Source organism: Verticillium nonalfalfae, assembly GCF_003724135.2.
Source record: "Verticillium nonalfalfae strain VnAa140/NRRL 66861 chromosome Unknown scaffold_21, whole genome shotgun sequence".
In the NCBI taxonomy this organism is placed as follows: Eukaryota; Fungi; Ascomycota; class Sordariomycetes; order Glomerellales; family Plectosphaerellaceae; genus Verticillium; species Verticillium nonalfalfae.
In genome coordinates this window covers 217,778-240,223 of record NW_021167246.1, presented here as the reverse complement: position 1 = coordinate 240,223, position 22,446 = coordinate 217,778, and the positions used below count along the sequence as shown (strand labels likewise).

General features: G+C 57.3%; 5 protein-coding genes across 5 annotated transcripts; 4 read left to right on the top strand and 1 right to left on the bottom strand.

Moving 5' to 3' along the window:
* Positions 1-1,262: 1,262 nt before the first annotated feature.
* Positions 1,263-2,561, top strand: D7B24_003818 (uncharacterized protein; the record flags this gene model as incomplete). The annotated part of the gene is made up of 2 exons (XM_028638004.1): positions 1,263-1,788; positions 1,894-2,561. The coding sequence occupies 2 exons, from the start codon at positions 1,263-1,265 to the stop codon at positions 2,559-2,561; spliced, it is 1,194 nt and encodes a 397-aa protein (XP_028497155.1).
* A 760-nt stretch (positions 2,562-3,321) lies between these two features.
* Positions 3,322-6,624, bottom strand: GDH2 (NAD-dependent glutamate dehydrogenase; the record flags this gene model as incomplete). The annotated part of the gene is made up of 2 exons (XM_028638003.1): positions 3,322-3,352; positions 3,407-6,624. The coding sequence occupies 2 exons, from the start codon at positions 6,622-6,624 to the stop codon at positions 3,322-3,324; spliced, it is 3,249 nt and encodes a 1,082-aa protein (XP_028497154.1).
* A 6,715-nt stretch (positions 6,625-13,339) lies between these two features.
* Positions 13,340-14,101, top strand: D7B24_003816 (uncharacterized protein; the record flags this gene model as incomplete). The annotated part of the gene is made up of 1 exon (XM_028638002.1): positions 13,340-14,101. The coding sequence occupies one exon, from the start codon at positions 13,340-13,342 to the stop codon at positions 14,099-14,101; it is 762 nt and encodes a 253-aa protein (XP_028497153.1).
* Positions 14,102-16,860: 2,759 nt separating this feature from the next.
* On the top strand, positions 16,861-18,267 carry D7B24_003815 (uncharacterized protein; the record flags this gene model as incomplete). Its single annotated transcript, XM_028638001.1, has 1 exon — positions 16,861-18,267. One exon carries the CDS (start codon positions 16,861-16,863, stop codon positions 18,265-18,267), a length of 1,407 nt encoding a protein of 468 aa, XP_028497152.1.
* A 2,223-nt stretch (positions 18,268-20,490) lies between these two features.
* On the top strand, positions 20,491-21,631 carry D7B24_003814 (uncharacterized protein; the record flags this gene model as incomplete). The annotated part of the gene is made up of 3 exons (XM_028638000.1): positions 20,491-21,036; positions 21,129-21,307; positions 21,400-21,631. The coding sequence occupies 3 exons, from the start codon at positions 20,491-20,493 to the stop codon at positions 21,629-21,631; spliced, it is 957 nt and encodes a 318-aa protein (XP_028497151.1).
* Positions 21,632-22,446: the final 815 nt, after the last annotated feature.

The following is a 22,446-nucleotide window of genomic DNA, read 5'->3' as shown; positions in this document are numbered from 1 at the left end:
AGTGGCCGTGGGACTTGGGCTGATGGGGGAAAAGAGCAGGAGCAGTGGCAGGAGCAGGGCCGCCGTTGGATTTGGGTTGGCAGGGACGAAACTAGACGAGAGGATAGAGCCAGCCAATGGGAGACATTGTACAAGACCTTCCTATCCACAGTTCATGGATGCCTCGCCTACCTACCTACCTACCCCTTAGGTACCTTTGGTGCCCTTGTTCATGCCACTTGTCCATGGTACACAGCGCATAAAGTCCCCTAGACCATTTGTGGCCATGATGTCTCGGTACGTACCTTGGACATCCAGTTCGGGACACCGAGAACGCCTACCCCAGGCAGACTCTCTCCATCCCGCCACCCCTCCTCCATCCATCCTATCCCGTGCCCATCAACACGGCCATGGAGCTTAGCTTCAGACAATCCGCTACATTCAGTGAATCCAGGTGGCTATCTTGAAAAGTCTGAAGCTGTGTCGACAAGTGCTCTTTTGAGGTACAACTCGATCGCGCAAAGTCTCCAAGGCCCGACACTGGCAATCGATTCGCTAACACTGGCATCAGGATGAGGGATGCGATGCTGTACCAATCATTACCCCTGATCTATGTGTCCGATGCTGTAGTATGCCAATCTACAAGCCAACCTGTGTCTATGCATTCCCCACGAAATGATTTGCTCGTGGGGGGGAGTACGTCAACCTCAGGGTCCATCCCCTCGAACCTCAGCCCTGACCGGCACGCCCGTCGCGAGCCGTCAATACCGTTCAGCCCACATCAGTCCAATACTGACTGGTCTAGCCACTCCTGCGACCACCGAAAGAGCAAAAAGCACAACCAAGTCATAGAGCTGCTGCGCTGTGGCTTGCATACGGCACACCCACGAAGCCAGTGCCGTCCTGTAGCTACCGCCACGACGGCTTCTAGCACTGGCAGTGCCCTTCATCTATCGAAATGGCTTGCATGGCCATATGCCGTCAAGGCATTCTATCCCTCCGACTCTGTTCTGACCTATGGCGTTCGTGGCGGCCCATGAACGCCAGGCGCTTGAACTGTTCAGTCTGGCCGGTTCGAGAGCTTGACAGCGCCAGTGTGCGAGGGCTGCGGCGGCCCAGCCCGGAATAACAACCAGCCCAGAGCTCAAAAGCTGACGAGTGCCGTCTAATTCCACTGCATTGATCAAACATTTCTGCAGTTTGTATTTATTCTTGTTTCTGAACACACAAGGAGCCATACGGCTGAATTACTCTAAAGCAAGCGTCAGCCGTAGCTCAACACCATGGATCAATGCGCCCTCGATCCTGATACCGTCATCGGCACCAACAGCACCGACAACTCCACCCTCGTCTTCTCCGACTTTGCCGTCTCCCTCGCCAACATCGCGCCCTGCGGCGCCCCTACGTATCTGAGGCCGGACCCAGGCGGCTGTCTTTTGCCCTGGCCCTACACGCTCGCATGGATCCTCGTTCACCTGCCCGTGACGGTCCTGCGCGTGAATCGGTGGGAGAAGGTCCAGACACTGTCCATCCTCCTGGCCTTCTTCAGCGTCTACTTCACAGCCCAGGCTTACACGACCCACCTGACGCCCGACCAGGTCATGGTATGGATGCCCCTTGCCATCGTGCTCGATGTCGGCGCCATGATGCAGCTCGTCTTCCTCGTCATTCAGGAAAACGGCGTTGTGCTGTTATGGGCTGCTTTTAAGCAGCTCCTCATGAGACCTTTCCGGACGCAGCGGAGGCCGTCCATCGAGCTCATCCGCCAAGACGCGCGCGGCGAGAACAACAACGGTAATAATGCAAAAGGTAGTCAGTTCCTCCTCCGGGACCTGCAGCCATTGTCCCGCCTCCCACTCCTACTCCCGTCATGAAGTCGAGGACCGCACACTAACCCTGCCGCCTCCCACTTAGTCGCAGTCCACGTTCTTGAACCAGAGCCCGTCCCGCAAGACCGCGACCTCGCTCCGAAAGCCCTCGTCACACTCCTCGCCCTCTTGCTCCTCGTCACGCTCGTCATCCTCCAGCTCGTGGGGCTCGCCAACGCCGCACGCGGTCGCAAGACCGACGACCTTGCCGCCGTCTGGTGTTCCCCCATGTTCCAGTCCGGCGAGGCCGTCCTCGCCACGCCCGCGCGGTGCCAGAGCACCCCGCTCCCCGTCGACCGCTCCGCGAGCCAGGGCATCGGCTGCGTGCGCCTGCCGGCCGACGACCAGCGCCGCTGGCTGACCGCCACCGTCGCCGTGCTCTCCGCGAGCCTCGTCGCACAGGTCGTCGACGCCGCCGTTCTCGTTCTCGTCGGCAACAATGCGCGGTGGTGGCGCGCCCGCATGAAGAGGCCTTGGTGCACCATGGTCCTGGGCAACGGCGTCCTCATCAGCATCCTCATCGCCGGCATCATCAGCAGCTCCGACCTGCCGCGCTACGTCGACCGAACCGTGTGGGTATTCAAGTACGAGCGGAGCGTCAACACGGCGAGCGTCTGTCGGGGGACGCTCATCTCGGCTGGCGTCAGAGGGTCGATCATTGGGTGGACGGATGGGTTCCTTCACAGTTGGGGCGAGACGTACTCGGGGTTTTAGCGCGGATCTGATTCGATGAGGCTGTGACGGGCTTGTGGTGGGCTGCCTGCGGTGGAGCATTCCGTGTGTCCATCTCCCTGATCCAGATGTAAGGCGTTGGGTTCACGGTTAGAGTTCACTCGAATTACGTCGGAACGATGCGCTTCAATTGAGTTTATCTCGAATCTATCCAACTTCTTGGGAGCATGGACACGGCATGCTCTACATGGTATGGCGGGCCATAGTTCGAGATCAAATTCGATTACAAGGCAGGACCGAAACCCGGCATCAACACCGCACAAGCCATCATGCCACCCCCAAAGCCATGGATGAGGCTCCTGCAGTCTGGCACCTGTCTCCTCGAGAAGAATGTATACCCATGGAGTTCTGGGACCTTCGTTGCCCTTTTGACCCCATCCCATCATCACGTCGCGGGCATGAACACTCTGCACGTTGAAACGAAGAACAATAGACTTTCTCATGTTGACCAAAGAAACCGATATACTAGCCGGCACAACCAGCTTGTTCTCGACCGCTCATTCTACCATCTCGATCATGAATCCCGGGGGCCAATAAGCCTCATCATACTTTTGTCTTTCCGATGCGTCACGCGCACCCTTTGATTCTTTTCTCTTCTGTATAACCCATTGATTACTCGCCTGCGCAGATAACACCAGTGATATGCATACTTCCGTTCGTAGCCCTCGCCCATACACACTGGGCACTCCTCCAAGCGGAGGAAGCCATGACAACAACGCCTGCAGTGAATCTGAAAACGAAACTACTGAATCTTCGCCATACGTTTGGACATGCTGGGAGACAATATTAGCAAGGATCAAATAGCCAAGAGCGTGGGAAGAACTCACAAATCATAGAAAGCAAATTGGCCGGGGCTGATGCCGAATTCGTACACAAACCTCGAAGCGAGGTAGCTGCCGAAGATGGCGCGTAGGTAGGCGTCAGGCACACGGGAGATGATGGTGTCGAGGCCAATCTTGTCAAGGAGAAGGTTAGGCAGAGCGTCAGCCAGGACGGAGCGGCGCGTGCGCTCGTCCTTCCACATGTCGGAGTGCTGGAGCTCCTCGTCGAGGTCGGTGATAGCGACCGACAGCCTGTCCGAGAGAATGCTGCGCTCGACACCAGACTTCTCGTGCTCGCGCCAGATGGCCTCGAACTCGAGCTGGGCGTTCTCGCAAATCTTGGCCTGCACCTGCTTGACATAGTCCTTGTAGAACTGGGGCGCCACGCCCTTGGCATCGTGGCACATGTGCTGCACGAAGCTCTCATCGTCAAAGGACAGAGATGCGAGGACCTCGAGCGAGGATGAGGTAACACCACCCTTGTTGGCACTGGCATCCTTGTAGATGATGCAACCGGCCGCCTCAAGGCGCAGCTTGGCGTCCTGGGTGATGAACAAGTTGGCGCCCTCGACAATGTAGGGAATCGTAGACTTGCCATCCTTGATGAGCTTGTTGACGGTGATGAGGTCGATAGACTCAGGGCGACCACCGCAAGGCACGAAGATGTCGGTCATGCCCGTATCACGGAGGTGGTAGGTGTTGCGGAAGGTGGTTCCGTTGCCAACGACCTCGCCCGTGGGCAGAGTCATGTTGGTGTCCTCGCAGAGGACTCGGTAGCCATCCTTCGACAGCTTGGAGATGTCAAAGTTGACAATCATGGAACGGCTCTTGGCCAGGCGGAGAAGCTCCTCCCTGTCGAGACCATTGGGGTCCACAATGACACCAGAGCCATCGACGATCGAGGTGTACTTCTCGTTGCTGAGAAGAATCTCATTGCTGCCCAGATCGCCGTCAGGGCCGCCAGTCTGCATCTTCCTGACGGTCGAGGGGTCGAGGCCGGTCTTGCGGTAAATTCCCTTGACATACTCGCGGACAGAGAGAGTAGTCATGCCGTATTCGTCGTGGGGAATACCACCAAGCTTAGGAGACTTGCCGGTGAAGAAGGACTTCCACCAGGGGGCGCCACGCTTGCGGGCGTGCTCCGTTGCCCAGTCGACAAGATCAGCAGTGTTCTCGTCGGGGCCCATGAAGAGAATCTCCTGCTTGCCGTAAAGGTCGACAATGGGGTTCTTGATACCAGGTGTCACACCAGGCAAGAGCAAGTCAATGATACTGTCAATGTACTTCTCGAAGGCCTCTTCGGAGTGGTCCTGCATCTTGGCATCAAGAAGAATGACGCCCTTGGAGCCGCCCTCGGGAATATCTTTGTTCTTGCGCTGTTGAGTGCTAGAAAGGCCATAGTTTTCGTCGAAGAGGTTCCGGGCGTTGATGCCGTACGCCTCCTTGCTGCGAGACTTGACGATACGGATGCCGCCGCGTGCGACGTCCTTAAAGCGGAGGTGGAAACCACGGAACTCAGCACCGATGACGAGGAACATGCCATACAGTCTGCGGGGGTACTCAATCTCAGGCAGGAAGGCCGGGTCCAAGCGGAAGCTCAAGGCGACCTTGGTAGGGGTGAAATAATTGGTCTTAAGAATGGCGTTGTTGAAGACGCGGAACGCAGTCATGACCATCTCCTCGTGCTCGTTGGAGACTTCACGGGTGATCTTCTCCTTGAGCTTAGCATCGGACATAACCTCCAAAGCGGGGGTGGGCGCGATGAAGTGACGCTCAAAGTCGGCACCGACAGCGAGATGAACGCTGGCGAAAGATGCGTACAGAGCGCGCACCAGACCGGGGTATGACTGAATAATCTCCAGAATGTAGTCGGGAGTGAACGTCTCCGTCCTCAGACGACGCTTGAGCTTGGACAGCAGAGCAGTATGAACGTTGCTCTTGGGATCGAGAATGTCGGTCAGCGAGACATACTCGGATCCAAGGCGGTTCAGGAAGTGCTGGATGAAGACCCAAGCGCAGTGGCCGTAGACGGTCTCCTGAAGACTCAATTCACCGCTGGTGAAGAGATCGTGAAGCTTGTTGTGGGGAAGGCAGTACAGGAGGGAGATTTCCTTGGTGATCTGGTGGATGGACTGCTCGAGGGGAGGGTACTCGCCCTCGAGGGTCATGGCGGGGCGAAGGTAGATAGACATGACGGTGATGCCGTTGGAGAACTGCTCGACGTACTTCCTTGAGGAGGTGACGCCATAGTAGTGGTAGAGATCAGAAAGTGCGGAGAACAGGCCACGCGCTGTCCTGGAGCGGAAAGCAACGACGAGGCGCTTCTCGGCCATGCCCTCGATATCAAAGACCTCAATGACGGGGCCCGTCCTGTTGACGGCCAGCTCGATAATCTCCTGATAAATCTGCTTGGTGTTGGCCGTGGCCTTCTGCAGGAAACCTTGATCGGCGATGACCTCGATGCGGGTCTCGTTGGGATCAGTCTGCTCTGGGGGCTGCTTGAAGATGCACTGGTAGACGAAGTAGCAGCGCAGGGTAGCCTTGGAGCTGGGCGAGGCACCGAGGACGCCAGGGGAGCGGAAGGTCTCAACGCGGTACTTGGAGCGGCCTGTGTGATCCAGGTACTTGGCCTCGAGCCTGCTCTCGTAACGAGGGCCATTTGTGATGGTACGACCAGCCTCACTGGTGTCGATGTAGATGGCGTGATCCTCAGCCTCCATATCTAGCCTGATCTCCTCGCGCTTGTCCTCGCGCGCATACGCAGCGACTTTGGCAGCGTAGAGAGACGTCACCTGGCTGGCGATGACCTGAGGCGTCTCGATCTTGAAGTACACATCGTCGATACCGAGCGACTCGTAAAACCAAGTAACCTGGTCGTCAACGACGGTAGGGGGGATCCAGCCCTGGGAGGAAACAAGGTCCTTGACCTGCTTCATCTGTTCGTCCTTGCCGACGAATTCGGGAGCGACATAGCCAACAGTGGCCGAACGCAGGACGCGGTGGCCATTGCCGTTGGTTTGGGAGAGATGAGGAACGCTGAAATGTGTGGGCTGAGGAGATGGGTGTCGGCTAGGCTCTTGGGACTCGGTCAGGACGGTGCCGAGGGCCTTGTTGCGGGGAGGAACGGCTGTCGCCATGATTTCTGTTGGGATCTCGAACGGATCGGTGTATTCCGGAAATCTGTCGAAATGAGAAACGTCAGTTTGGATCTTGAGGGCCAACATGATGGGCGGTTCTGGAAGAAGCCAGAACTGCGCCTCGTGGAATGAGAGATGATTCTGAAGAGACAAGCGAAAACAAGTTGGGTGTCAAGTCTGACAAGGCAATCACAAGAGACAGGCTGGCGAGGCCCTATATAGAGTAGACAGAACGGTGGCTAACATGATGACGGGCGCGGTGAATTGATAGCGCCCAGACAGCAATGAACGTGCTCTGGGCCGAGATAACAAAGCCAGGATAGAAATGCGAGGCACCAGAGACGAGGCGGCGCGGATACGACGCAAAGGTTCACCGCTTCAGCAGCCATGTACGGGGCGTTGATAAGGGAGATGCAGGGTCCAGAACCGCCAGCCAGGCACGAAGAGGTCCAGGCAGTTGTGGGCGGTGGATGCACGTACCTAGAGGCCTGATCTGTAGGCTGTACACGAGATCAGGGGGGGATTGAAGAGATAGAGCAGCAGCTGAAACTCGAGTTCGGCTGGCTGCTTGAATTGTGTGCGTATTCTGACGTCGTCGAGGGACGGCAGGCGGAGGATTTGAGACGATCAGATCCGATCTACCGTGGCGGGGCAGATAAGAGGCGGGCGCTGATAAGAGGGAGAACAAGCAAGTGGGATTGACGCGTTGGGGCGGTCAACAAAGAATGTCGGCCGACTGTGAAACAAGTTGAGCAGACGGTCGCGAGCTTATGTAGCAAAGGCTGAGCGCGAAGAAGCAGAGCTGGATCTGGAGCTGCTGGTGCTGGCGCGCGTTGTTGGGTAGTCCGGAATGCCCCTCGTTGCTTTGGAGAGCCGTGTGAGGCGGGTTGCAGGGATGTTCGGCTGACGAAGGCCTAGAGCTGTAGGGGGGTAGTTGGGAGGCCTTTGAGCACAGCCATCCGGCCAGAGCTGGGTAGCTCGGAAGACGGAGCGTTTCTTGTCTGGTGCGACGTTGTCTCGTTGCCGGTTCCGGAAACGAGCAGAGCAGGCTTGTTATTGATAAGAAGCAAGGCTCGTGGTCTCGGGTTCTTATCTGGGCTTGTGCCGAAAATAGGTAGGTAGTAGCAGGCAGGCAGGTAGGAAGACAGGAGAGGACACGAGGTCGCCGGTGCAATGCAGCAACAAGATGACGACAACGAGGGAGTAGGGGAAGTGGAGGAAGAGGAGGAATGATCAATCGAGGTTGATCTAGGGAGGACGATGCTAAGGCAAGGAAGAGTCTGACGATCACCGAGAGCTTGAGACCAGTGACAGGCGGGAACATGCACACCCCTTATATACTTGCCCCTCGACGACGCCCATGGTTCTTCTCGTGCGTCGTCGTGGGCATTGCGCAACCTTTGCTCGAAACGGAGCCCGCCAGTTTGATCGTGGAGCTTGGGCTAACTCTTGGACCGGGGAAACGGTGCTTCCAAGGGGCGGCCTGACGTTGGCATGGGCGCGGGCCCGGGCTTGGACCGTGTGAGAAAGGCAGGAGCGAGAGTCAAAGGAAGCTCGAAAAAACCAGCCTGATCACGATGATGTCTTCGCCTGCATCACGCTGGGCGACTTATTACCAAATAGCAACCGCTTAAGCCTCTTTGGGCAGCACCAGCCAGCAGGGAGGCGCCTCCATTGGACAGAGGCATTCGTACCTGTCGCTCGTGCCAGGGGTCTCGCAGGACCAGACGCTCCACTGGGGAGCCCAGCCCACAGGGCCGCAGGAGGCGGGGGCGGCGGCGGCGACCACCTGGAACGTCAGCTGGACCTGCGGCAGCGGTCCCCTACGGGTTTCTAGAAGGTATCTCGCCCTGTTTCCACCCCGCATGCCGGCCGACGACTCTACCTCGCCGGGACCTGACAGGCACCTATCTAGCTTGGGACGGCTATCCAAGGCAAGTTTTTCAATGGAGTTTTTCTGGAGATTTTTCTCACCAGCCTGTGCCATCGTCTCGAGGTTCCCATGATTGCCATTACCCCTTCAAAACCCCCAGACTCTAAGCATCGTTGCATGCCACTTGGCGCTAATGACTACACGCCTGGAGCAAGCGCTGGACCCCGCCATCTGCTGTCCATTGTACAGGGGCTGAGTACCTTGATGATGTTCGAAGATGCAGATGACAACACACACACACACTCACACATACAGAAAACTTGGATCAGAAAGAGAGAAAGCGAGAGACGTAGAGAGGTAGAAAGGGACAAAAAGCATCCGGGCGTAAACTAAAAAGAGTCTGTGTACCTATAGGTGGCCGTGGCAAAGACGTGCAAAACGCCAGCTGTGATGAGAAGACGCCCGTTTGGCGCAACCGCGCCCCGCTACTCCATCCGTTTCCTGTTCCACACCCACAACCCACACACCTACATGTACCGTACGCAAAGCGCAAGAGGGGTTGCCTACGGTGAGTTCGGTGAGGGCCAGGTGCCTACGTCTACCTGCCTTTTGCGCCATGCCTCCATTTACTCCAATCACTCCACAATGGGCAATACCTGTGCAGTATCATCTCATCGCAGTTTTTAGCAACACCAGGGCAACCGAAACCCAACACTGACCCCGTCCGACCCGGCCTGTCAAACTGGCTGCGGTCACCGGGTCCCAAATCTCGTTTCAATGATCAATGCCTGCTGATCCGAGCACCAACGCAAACGGAAGGATAGAGCAACAGCAATCCATCCTAGAGCTCCAAGTCAGGCGCACACGCTGACTGCCCCTGCCACGGCCGGGGTAATGAGTCGCACGCGCCGTTCCAAGTTACAATCCACCTGCCTCGCATCGTTATTACATTCCATCCCCATCCATCTCCAATCCTGGATCAATACTCCGATCGATCCCCAACAAAGTAACACAATACTTGGCCTCTCGTGGCCCCTCGTGACGAAAGCAATGCGAACTCGCCCCTCCGAATGGCCCGGCGTCTCCTCCTCAGGGCCCACTCACGAAGCCCGCTTGCCCCGCGTCTAGGCGCGCCCAAGACGCCGTCTCCCATGGAGGGGCCACCTGGAGGCAAGGACCAAAACCCAGAACCAGGGAGAGAAACGGTAGGGTCACACACATCAACAAGACGGTGGCCAGAGTGGCTGGATTGGAGCCTCTAGAGGCTCTGCCAGCGTTTCCATTACCCCCCCATTACCCCCAGGTTTTCCTCTCCTAGACGGGGCTGCGTTTCCATTACCCCCAGATTACTTGATGGTGCAGCATCGCAAAAGCACGCCTTTGCCCACGGGACAGACCGACTTGGCTCAATTGGAAGGACTGGGGGCCGCCTGGGGAAATACTCTGATGCACCATGTCCCTTCTGAAAAACCTTGCAAGACACAGGATCAATTGACTGGCAGGCGGGCTCCATCCTGAGTCGTCACGGCCAATGCAAAATCTGTCCAACCCAGAGCCCCCGATCTGTTGGTGGTCTCATTACCCCATCGACTGCCCCTCGTCAGACCCAATTCCGTCGCGAGCATCCAACGAAACTGAAGCAGCCTGCTGCAGTCCTGCAACAAGACAGGCTGTCCCTCACATCGTCAACTTCGCTGTCGCTGGTGCCATTTTTGAACATGGCCCTCCACACCCCGGGCCGGGATATGTGGCGGGTCGCGTCGCTTCGAGCTCGATGGATCCGTCTGATCGACAGATTTTTCGCTGCCTGCCGCTATCAACGAGCCAAATTAACATTTCCGTTTTTATCCTGGGCGCGGTCGCCCGTAACGTTAACTGCACCATCACCGCTTCAGACGACTTCGTTCGTAGCCTTGAACCCGGTCCGGCGCCGCCTGTGTGGACAGCTACCGGCTCGCACACGTAGCGCTTGATACGTGCCTAGAGGGGTTGAGGACCTGACTGACGCTGAAGCGACCTGTTCAGTTCCACCCCTGTTTCCGTTTACTGGGACAAGTCTAGAACTCGAAGTCCCAATTTTACTCCAATTCTGGGCCCCTTGTTCCGTTCGTTCTTCTGCTAGTTGTCGAGCGGTGGAACAGCTGGATGCACAGCCACGGAAAACTCGGTGCACCAAGTGCGTTCGTTGTCTGGGGGTGCGAGCAAGGTCACGAGGGCCTGAAGCACAATCTCCCAGCATGTCCCGGCACTTGGGTTGCTTCTGCTCCTCCCGCGGTGACTCCTCGCGCCCAACCACCCCTGGAATTACGAGTTCACGATGGTATCACTTTTAGCTGCACCGGCCGGAAGTCCTCGAAGGGGCCGCGGCTCACCGCGGCACTCACCGCCCCCCGTGGCGCCGCTGGTTCCCTGGGGGGAATCTCTGGGATAGGGGCGCCAGATGATCAGCTGGACACTGGCTGGAGCCAGCTTCGGCCACCGCTGGTGCCGTGCACGTCCACGTGCTTGGCCAGTCTCGTGAGGTGTCAGCAGGAAGGAAGGGGCAATTTCTGTCATTCAGAATTAGTGATGGGCAGTACGGAGGAGTCATCGTGTCCACATTGATTGGCACCGAACACATGAGTTGAAGCATCGTGAAATTTGTTGAAGGGATGAATCGCCCGGAAGTGCATGGCCGACAAACTGGTGGGTGAGACACGTCGCTCACTGGTTGAGAGTTTGACTAACTCGAACGTCACATTTAACCCTGTTTCTTGGGAGTGTCAGGCCATCCTGCTCGCCCACATCTGTTCTTCAGGTGAGTGCCATGGTCCCAGACGTCTCGTCAAGCCAAATTCCTTCCAAGCAGCATCGGTTGTCAGTCTACCAGTCCATCGCTCAACTGCCGAAGCTGCGGCGCCGAGTCCTCCACGTCGAACGGCGCCGAAACGAGGAAGATATCGGAGGGCGTGCCCGATGTGGGGGCTGCGAATCGGAAGTTGGCTTGATGACATTCGCCCTCCATCTTCGCGCCTGCATGACGCCTCTCAGGCATGGAGGGACGGATCCTCGGCCGTTGTCCTCTGAGGCCCACCCAGAAATACCTTCATCCCAACCTGCCTATTCTAAGTACCTCCATCATTGCCGTCCGGTTGTTTGCTGCCGCCAAGTGCAGCCCGCGACGCGCATCCGCTAGTAAAACAGACATGGATGTCCACTGCTGAGTGGGTGGCTCGCAAAACCCAACTGTCGTCAGTGCAGAGTTTTCGACCAAAGCCTGGGCGCCAGGGACGTCGCCCCGTCATTGAACAACTGCCCGCATCAGCGCTGGTCCCACTACCCCAATTTCTTCGCACCTCCGTCCCCGCGCGAACCAACATTGCACTAGAATTCTTGGTCTGTCCGACATGACAGCTCAGATCTTCAGCGAGCCATGACTTTGATAAACATAATCACAACGAGCTTGCGGGCGCGATGCGCTGGTGGTGGTCCTTGTCCATCAGCTCAGTGTTATTCTTACCACGCTTGGACGCTAGCTAGATGAGTGTTGACCCTATACACCAAGAAGATGCCTGAATAACATGGAAAAATGCTGAATCCGAGAACGGCGTATAAATTACTGACGCCGTCTGGACTTTCCAAGACAGACACTTTCTTGAGGTAGCAGATTCTCGGCATGGCAATCATGCAGCTATACATGCATGTATGCCTAAGAGTCAAGCCAGCGATAGACTGGATAATCAGCATCTGTCTAGAGAGGGTAGAAAGTCTGTCTGAAGAGGAAAGAAAAGAGCTTCGTGAAGCCCGCCAGCGGAAAAGTGCTCATGCCCCAGACCAGCGACATGTGCCTCCTATTGAGCCACACTGTCGTCTTCGAGAACAGTCGCTGGCACGAGCTCTGCGGCTCGGGACGTGGCACAGAGCACCACCCTGTAGTGTTTCGGTCGCTCATTTTATCAGCGAGCTATCTTGTGGTGATTAGTAACCTCGCTTCGACGGAACCAGTGTGTATTCAGGTGATTCGATGTGCCAGGAGTGCGAGCTTGGGACTAGGTGCATCGCCGACGCGCTGAAATGGGCCGCCAGAGAGCAGATATGTCTCGCCGCACCTGCCACAGGGCGGCACCACTGCACCAGGTCGTCCGCCGATCGCGCCAGGCTAACCGACATGGGGCTTCGTATGTTTGCATGATGTGCGAAAGAAGAGCTTGCGCCGGCTGCCGGGACTGATTTGCATGCTTCTCATTTGACGCTTCTTCTAGAAGGCTGATCAGTCGGCTTCTTTTGAAGGCTGAGCAGTCGGCTTCTGTTGGAATACCTTATCCCCCCACCATACAATATCCCAGTACACTAGGTACTACGGTAGGCGAAACAGCCATGTCTGTCATCGGGGATGTGCCGACGTCGAGCTGGGGCTGGGGGGGGGGGGGGCGGACCTATTATTAGGCCGGGCAGCGAAAGCGCTCACCCACCAACTTGTGCCTGGCGACACCTGACAAGCCCGACAGACCTGGCTGGTCCCGGTACGCTCCCAGGAACACGAAAGGCCCAGACGGTCTAGACCCTTCTGTCCTCCGCCCTTGATCCCAGGTCGGATCACTGCCTAACCTTTAGGCCCTGCCTAAGATTTCGGAGAGGAGGCACGACCCGACCGAACCCCCACGTCCCCCCTCCTAAGAGCCGGAGACGAGAAAGAAAGTCTGAACGGCTCGGGCGTGCGGCTGCTCGTCTGAACTTCTTCTCACTCCACCACTCTGTAACCTCACTTGCTGCTGCTGACGAGCCATCATCGCGACGAGCCGAGCCTCATCTTGCCTGCGCCTGCCGACCAGCGACGAACCAAGAAATCGAGCTTCTCACACACACGACAGTGCCCTGCTGAGCGAGCGACATATCACCACCGCTACTCCCTCAGTGTCCGAGAACGGAACCCCCCCCCCCTCGCCAGCAATGGACCTCGCCATCGTCACCATTCCCCCTCTCACCGACCACACGCACACCGTGGTCTTCCTCCACGGCCGCGGCGACAATGCCAAGGACTTCGCCTCCTCGATCCACTACTCCACCACCTCCCGCGGCTTCACCCTTCCCGAGGCCTTCCCGTCCTTCCGCTGGGTCTTCCCGTCCGCCGGCATCTTGGACGTCGCGTGCATGCCCGGCGACCGCCGCAGCCAGTGGTTCGACATCTGGGACGCCAGCAACTTCAAGGACCACGAAGAGGTCCAGCAGCCGGGCCTGCGCGAGAGCGTCGCCGCCCTGCGCAAGATCCTGCGCAGCGAAGCCGAGACGCTCAGCGGACAATGGGGCAAGGTCGTCCTCGCCGGCATCAGCCAGGGCGGCGCTGTCGGCGCACACACGCTGCTCAACCTCGCCACCGACGGCGAGACGCGCCTCGGCGCCTTCCTCGGCTTCTCGTCTCGCCTGCCGTTCCCCGAGCGGTCGCTGTCGGAGACGAGGAACGTCCTGGCCCTCGAGGGTGTGCCTACGGGCAATGGCGTTCTGAGGAAGACGCCTGTGCTTCTGGAGCATTGCGTGGACGACCCTCTTGTGCTGGTGGATTGGGGCCGGCAGCTGAGAGACCAGCTCGTCAAGTTCGGCGCCCAGGTGACGTGGAAGGAGTACCCAGACGGCGGCCACTGGTTCAATTCTCCAAAGGGCATCGACGATGCCGTGGCTTTCATCAGTCAGTCATTAGATGTACGAAGTGTGTGATGGAACAGGAGAGGCCGTGGTGTGGACAACGACAAACGATTGACTGTAACGAAATCTGGGACGGCGAGAACGGAAGCTTGTCACGTCACGAACTCGGAATCTCGATCTCTCCGCATCGTTCCTCCCAGCTGTGGAGGTGCTCTTTGACGCAAATCTGGCAATGGCTCATCTTGGCTGCCCATCTGCAACGCTCCAAAGGTCCTTCGGCGCCGCGTTACTTCGACTCAGGAACTGCCCAAATCTATTATCCCGATGGCAAGCAAGCCGCGACTTCAACTGCCTCCGACGAGCTGACAAGCTACCAACGATACGACAACCTCAACCTGAGCAGATCAACCCGGGCAACCCCCGGCAGCTAGGCCTTCGGCGGTAGCGCCGACGCAATAGATCGACACGGGGATTATAATGCCAAGTGATTTAGTAGAGAGGCGAACCGCGATATGAGTGCAGCTGCTGGCTTCGATGCCGAGCATGTCCCTCGCAGACGCTTCGATGGATTGCAACACCACGGCGCTCGACTTCGGAGGCACTGCCTTGCCAACGCACGCAGGAAAGAACGGCAAGAAAAGCCTAGAGACCTTGGCTTTCCAAGGCGTGCTGAGCGGAGATGCGGGCCCCGTATCCTGTAGGTTCTCACGCCAACCACGGCGCAAGTGCAGGCTCCGTGAATCATGAACGAGCTGACCTCGTATCGCAGCGAACTATTTGAAGTCTGACCCCCGTTTAGGGCAGAGGCTTCCCCACGCCAGCACCAACGATCGGCTGGCTCCCGACGAGCTCAATCTTTCAGCGTCCAGTGATAAACGCGAATATCCAAACGACGGAAGAGGAAATAGAAGGAATTTCGCATTTTCTGCGGTTCCCGCTACGTATCATTATTCGGGCCTAATGGCTCAGGGCTATCATTGTGGAGGGGCGGGAGCAACGTGTGGCCGGTTTGTCCGTTGCATATGAGAGACGTGGCAAGAAGAGATTGATGGCTAGGTAGCTACTGTGTGTCTGCAAGACCAAATCATTCAATTCGCGCATGCTGCATCCTCATGGGAATCGGAATGTCGTGTGACGAGTCTTTTTCTTGGCCGCTGGAGGGCAAGGCCTGCGCCGGGCTCCAGGAAGTCGATGGGCCGCCCTGGCAATGATCAGCGGTTTGGCAGATTGCAGGGGTGCTACACTGCACCTTAACTGGATCAGCCCCTTGGCAGATCCCCGCCGTGCGCCCCGCCGGGCTGAGGCACAACACGGGCGCCGCTGCCTCGGGGCGCCCTGCGTGGTGCCTGCCAATTTCGAGCTGCAGTGGATTCTGGGCCAGTCACTGGCAGGTGCGGGCGGGCAGGTAGCAGCACTAGCTGGCAAGCACCACCGACTGAGGTTGGTAGAAGCAGTGAGAAACAGGGCAAGCAACATCGAGTCGGACCAGACAGGACGAGGTCGGGCACAGCAGCAAAAGAGTGCTGACCACAACCTCGGATGCAACATCTCCAGGGACACAAGAGAGAAGACATCGAACCCCCTCCCCCCAACCCGTTCCACTGCATTTTCTGCTCGTTGGTCAGCCTCGTCTCCGACATGACGCAGATGAACACCCAAATGACTACCCAGGCTTCAATGACTCCCACCAAGGCCCGGCGTCCAGACCGCCCCAGGCCTGCGCTTTTCGGCTTCAGCAGCATCTTGCCGATGGAACCTCCTGAACTGCCGGCCGCCTGTGACTCCTTCAACTCGAGATTCCGCCTTCCATTTCGGCCGCCGAGACCGAAGCCTGTTTCCATCGACGCCCGTAGCTCCGAGAGTCGGGCTCCTGCCCACCCCGGCATCGTCTCCGGAATACTAAGCCACCCCCGTCGGTTCCATATTGCGTCTTTTTCGCCGATGACTCCCGACCGAGCGCCGTTTTGACTCCAGGGCTTTGCTTCCATGACCATGGTGCCGATCCAATTGACCGCGACCTTATGCTTTCGTCGCTTGGCCGCGCCGTCGTCAGACCGCCCGACGCTTAGCAACCAGGGCAGAAAACCTGATGCGAAGCGTGCCAGTGGCGGAGAACCCAATTCGACCACCCACCACTTTGCCTTGGCAGTACCCTCAGACCATGTCACGTCGCCAACTTGAGGCCCCAAAAGACCGGCCGGCGATGCCAGGTGGGGAACTGTCCTATTCCGGATTCGGATCCAGGGCGTCGCTCACATGTGTATGACACATGCATCAAACCATTTTTGCTTGCTACGCTGCTACGAGGCCTCATAAGATCAAGGCCCTCAAACAAATATCGAGCAGCGTCGCCGACATTGCCGCATACATGCAAGAAAGAGGTCAAATCGTGCTCCGCTCATGATCGGCCCCAATAGCGAACAAGACGCCAACAAACACCAACGCGGACATCGTCCCCCAGAGACATCAGCAAGCACGAAAAGTCGTCAGTCAACAGCGTCAATCATTGCGACAACCGCGCTCCACCAGTGATCTTCGAGGGAGAACATCTAGGCATCCTTATTCTCGAGTCGCAGCCGTGAGCGACCCGGAGATTCGGCAACAGCCCCCCCTGTCGCCTGCGACGACATACTAGGCAGCAGCAAGCCAGAGCCCTCATCTTGTGTCGTCGCCAGGATTCTCACCCATCGATATCAACCTCAGGACTGCTTTTCTTGGCACAATCCTCCTTGCAAGAGAACGCAGGTACTCTCATGAACCAAAGAAACAGATCGGCAGCCAAGAAACGCCCCCTAGCTATCAATCCCACACACACGCCTTAGAAAATCAAAATGGCACACCCTTCAGGCCACAACTCACCCACCACAACGCCGACCTCACCATCACTACATTTGAGTGATCTCATTCCCATCATCCGTCACTTCTCGCCAGCCGCTTCGCCAAGTGCATCCGATAGCGAGGGAGACAATCGCCAAAACAGGAAGAAGAAAACCCGCAAGCACCACCGCACATTCTCCCCCTTTGGACTCTTGCACAAGAAGGATGATGACCAACCCAAAGTGTCCTTGGACTGGCTCGTTGAGACACCGCCAGTCATGTTTCACGATGATGCCTCTCGCTCCGCCGGCGCTCTCTTCACGGGCATGATGCACTTGAATGTCGAGGAAACCGTCCAGGTTGACAGCTTCCAGGCGTCGCTGCAACTGCATGTTCACCAGAAGAGGCCCTTTGCAAAGCATTGCACCGAGTGCTCTGATCAGTACACGGAACTGAAGCACTGGGATTTTCTTCCTAAAGCTGTAATGCTGACCCCCGGCCGACACGCGTACCCATTTTCCATCCATTTACGGGGCCACAACCCTGAAAGCATCGACACGCCAGTCGTTTCTATATCATACGAGTTCAAGGCTCAGATCCACTGCGCCGGCTTCCACCCCCTAAGCTTTGAGAGGGACATCCCAGTCAAGCGATCCCTCCTCGGCTCAGATCCACTGCACCAGTCCATGCGCGTGTTTCCGCCAACAAATGTGAAGGCTACTGTGTTCCTGAACCGCGTCATTCACCCAAGTGGCACCCATAAAGTGCAACTGCGCCTCGACGGTATCACTAGCCTTGAGGGCAAAAGCTTGGAGATCTGGAAGCTCAAAAGACTTGCGTGGAAGCTTGAAGAGACGGTCTGCACTGCCGCTCCGGCCTGTCCTAGTCACGCCGCGGAAGGTGCTAGTACGGACCAGTTGACCGTCAGACGAAACGAGGCACGGATCTTGGGCGAGAAGGAAATGCACGGGGGTTGGAAGAGCGATTACAACACCAGCGATGCTCGCGTCGAGTTCGAGTTTGAGTATGGGCTTACAACGAGACACACCCGCAAAGGAGATGCAATGTACGCTTGTGATGTCCGAGCGACTGCCAATGGCACTGGCACCGAAATCTCGCACTCGCTCTCTATCGAGATGTTGTTATCAAAGGAGCTTGCGTCTTCGGATATTCCCAACCTCGTATTAGCGACGAGCGACGCTCGGGTCCTCAGGATGCGGCACGCCGTGATCCTCACCGAGGCACCTGGTCTCGGTGTGGCTTGGGATGCGGAGCTGCCGCCCGTCTACGACGATGTGCCGCCAAGCCCGCCCTCATATCCCAAGGACGCTCCTGTTGAGTATGAGAATCTGGAAGTCCTGGATGAGCAGGAGAGGCGCCCTAGTGTGGTCAATAGTGAAACGTCCCTTCCTTCAGCGTAGGATTCGAATAGCGATCCTCTTTCTTAATGATAACTATAATGAATGAAATTCAGCAAGATTCCAGGAAGCTTTTTGACAAGTTCCATCTGAGGAAGCAGAAACTCTTCGCCTTTTTAATCTGAGAAAAGTGCAACCCAGAATCATCTCAAGCGACGCATAACATTCGTTTTCGGTTAGATCTAATATCAAGCCCCCCCCCCTTCCCACTGATCACTCAGAAGCTGCGGTAGGTTGATTTTCGCAGCTAAAAGGGCATCCACATTTGACTCCCTAAGGCTCAGGGGGGTTCAACCAGGTCTTCGGCCGTGTCATGGCCGGATCAACATCTCGAACCCCCATCTTCATCTCGGTTACCATTCACTCGGCTCCTGCAACGGCACTTATCTTCTAAAGCTACCAGAATTGAGTCCAGGGATGATGCAAGTCTTTCAAAATCCTGCTGGGATACCCGGGCAGACTATCTTGTTAACCATGCTTGCTGCCCTCGAGTCGTGCTGCGCGCAGCTCGCCACCGCAGCTGAGGAGGTCTTACCTCTATGGTCTGATAACGGGACCTTGCCATATTGCCGTGCGGGGGCTATGTGGCATCTCTTTCGGGAGGCCTATCCGATACGCAGGGCCATGAGTATTGCCAGATGCTTGTGCCGAATGCCACTATTGGTCGCTAGGGGAAGGGAGGCAAGGAACTAGATCGATGAGACGGTCATGGCATGGTGAAGAAACCGGGCTAGGGTATGACAGTTCCTGCGTGTACACCTTGTGACAGCAACCCATCCTGCCAAGAAGAGTTTCAAGGGCTTCCGGATTGGATGAAAAGCTCAAGATTGATCTGGAGAGGGTCGGATCTCGTTCCCAGCGCCGCGTCTCGGCTCGGCTTCCGTGTGCGATGGAACCTCGTCCTCCCCATGGAAACCGTGGTCGACCTTGAAGCAGAGCTCGTGCACGCGGCGCAGCCGAGGAGTACGACGCTCGATCTTGTCCGGAGAGCCTTCCAAAGAGTGGTACCGACGTCAGGAGGCTTCAGTAGTTGACATGAAGGATTGATTACTCGGTAGGCTGAGTCAAATGACCTCCCCATGGGGAAGCTCGTCGGATGTCCCCAGTGCCACCCTTTTGCCGAACGACAGACAGGCATCAATATAGTGACAATCGAATCAAATGCATTGGATATGTGCTGTCATCCACGAGGCTTGCAGTGATAGATTCCACCTGCATGTATTGGCGCGACTTTGACGCCCATCGGAATCGCCAGAGTCATCGACTCTGGCCACTTTATCTCAGTCATCTGACCGCGAGTCCAGCTTCCCGATAGGGCACACGAATTAAACAAGTCCGCATAGCCATATGGGGTGCGGCCCGGTGCCAGAAGAACCCAAGGCTCTCTCAGGGGCGAAACAGGATTTTCCATGCTGTCTGTGAGTCTTGGCAAGAGGAGTCGCCGGCGGGCTACAAGCTCATTGCACGACACGACACTCGACGAGCGTGTCGCCGGCGAGTGTCCTTCAGGGAACCGAGTCAAAGCGTGCATCGCGTTCTACGGCTCGACCGCGAAGATTGCGACGCTACCTCTGCGTGTAATTTATCCGGTCTCTGGTTCAACCAACTCTCAACGACTAAACTAGACTCTCCTGGCTTACCCCCCCGTTTGTCGGCACCAACGTACATTCCCAGCATCACCACCCCACGAGACGTATTTCCGTTGTGTGGTCCAATTAAAGTGCCCAGGAATCCAGCCTGAGAGTGGATTACCGAACCGCCGGTCAGCGAGCCCCCCCGGCAAATAAACGCATCCCCAGATATTACCACCCGTCCCGGAGGCACATCCCCCGCGCCCCCCATGGAACAGCCCGGATCCTCGAACCCCCTTCGGAGCTTAATCAAATCAACATGGTGGCAAGTCATGTGGAGTTTGAAACAACGACAAGCGCCGCTTCCAGGGCGCGGTGCCAGTTGTCCGCGACTTCATTCGGCTTCAACGCAGTTGCTGTGCGGATAGTGTGACTTTAGTCTGGGCGAACGGCCTCGGAACGAACGCCGATGCGTTCGTGTTGCACAGGAGACACGATCGAAGACATTCATGCTATAAAGACGATCGGCCACGGCCACAAATGTTGATCTCAGATTAAGCCTGAGCACCTCATCCTTCTCGCCGATCGTCCTAGGTTGTCAGACAATACAAGGCCACACACTGACTCTCGTCTCATCCCCCTTTCCGTCACCACCATGAAGGTCCTCCAGCCTCTGATGATGGCCGGCGTTGCCAGCGCCCACACCATCTTCACCAACCTCCAGGTTGGCTCCACGGTCCACGGCCAGGGCGTCGGCGTCCGCATCCCGTCGTACAACGGCCCCATCGAGGACGTCACCTCCAACTCGATGGCCTGCAACGGCGCCCCTAACCCTACCTCTCCCACCAGCGTCATCCACACCGTCCAGGCCGGCCAGGACGTCACCGCCCTGTGGCGCTACATGCTCAGCACCACCGGCACCGGACCCGCCGACATTATGGACAGCACCCACAAGGGCCCAACGCTGGCCTACCTGAAGAAGGTGTCCAGCGCCACCTCCGACAGCGGCATCGGTGACGGCTGGTTCAAGATCCAGGAGGACGGCTTCACCAATGGCGTCTGGGGTACCGAGAAGGTCATCAACGGCCAGGGCAAGCACACCATCCGCATCCCCGAGTGCATCGCTCCCGGCCAGTATCTCCTCCGCGCCGAGATGATCGCCCTGCACGGCGCCGGCAGCTACCCCGGTGCTCAGTTCTACGTAAGTGAACCCCCCCCCCCCAAGCTCTTCGGGCACGCCGGAGTGTGTGTGTGAGCGAACTTTTGCTGACTTTTCTTTTCTCTCTCTCGCAGATGGAGTGCGCTCAGATCAACGTTGTTGGCGGCACCGGCACGGCCAACCCGGCCACTGTCAGCTTCCCCGGCGCCTACAAGGGCACCGACCCCGGAGTCCAGCTGAGCATCTACTACCCCCCCGTGACCAACTACATCATCCCCGGTCCCCGTCCCTTCACCTGCTCCGGCGGCGGTAAGTCACATTTTTTTACAAGCCCGAGAACACCTCTCCCTGGACAAACGACCAGAACCAAAAGAACAAGACGCTGATCTTTGCCATCTCCCACAGGCTCCAGCCCTCCTCCCACCACACCTCCCCCTGCCACCACCGCCGCTCCCCCCACCCAGCCTCCTCCCGCCACGACTGCCGTTCCCCCTCCCGCCACCACCGCCGCGCCCCCCGCACCGGCGGCGCCGCCCAGTGGGCGCAGTGCGGCGGCGCCGGCCACACCGGCCCCACCACCTGCGTCGCCCCCTACAAGTGCAACGTCGTCAACCAGTACTACTCCCAGTGCTACTAGACAAGCTTCAGCTGGAGAAGAAGAAGTCTGTCATAGAGAGGAAGTGAGGGGGCGGCATTTTCACTTTTTGCGGAGAAGAAGGATAACATCACCTTTGGGCCGGAGAGAACCTGGCATTCCTAGCATTGTGGGATAAGCGGTGTGTTTCTGCCCACCCATCCTGCACGAAACAGCGGGGGTGAGGGCTGTTGCGGAGTGCGCGGCTCTCGCCTTCTCGTCGACATTTCTCGGTATCATAGCCAACAATAAGAAGCTCATGATTCGGATGTCTTGACAGGAATGAATCTCCTGTTGATGCGTGTTTTCCTGGCGCGCTTGTGGCTTGTTCTGGCTTGGATGTGACATGACTGCGAGATCTGCAGAAGTGGTGATACCGTCAAGGAGTTCTTGCAACGAGTGAAGAACGGCGACTGTTGGTCTCTTGGGGGTCTCTAACCAAGTGGGATAATCGAAGCCCTCCTCCTCTCAGTATGGAATGCTGGTTCTTTATATATATAAGGTAGTTCTTCACGACCCTCGGTCCCCTCCCTTCTGCTCCATGACCCTTTGACAGACAGCTGGTGTCCCACAGCCGTCCCATGGCCGGTCAAGGGTTCTGACAGATACCCAGGGCGCCAATGGTTGCTCTTCTTGCACTGTGGGGCAGCCGTAGCAAGTCATATCGCAAGAGATCCGATCTCAAGTTTGAAGGCGCATGTAAATCCCTGTACTGAGATGAAGCACGAAAACCTTATTAGGGCCCGCGCAGGGGACCTATGACGAAGACGTTCACTATAACTAGTGATGCACAAGTCAAGCATGCAGAAGCAACACAA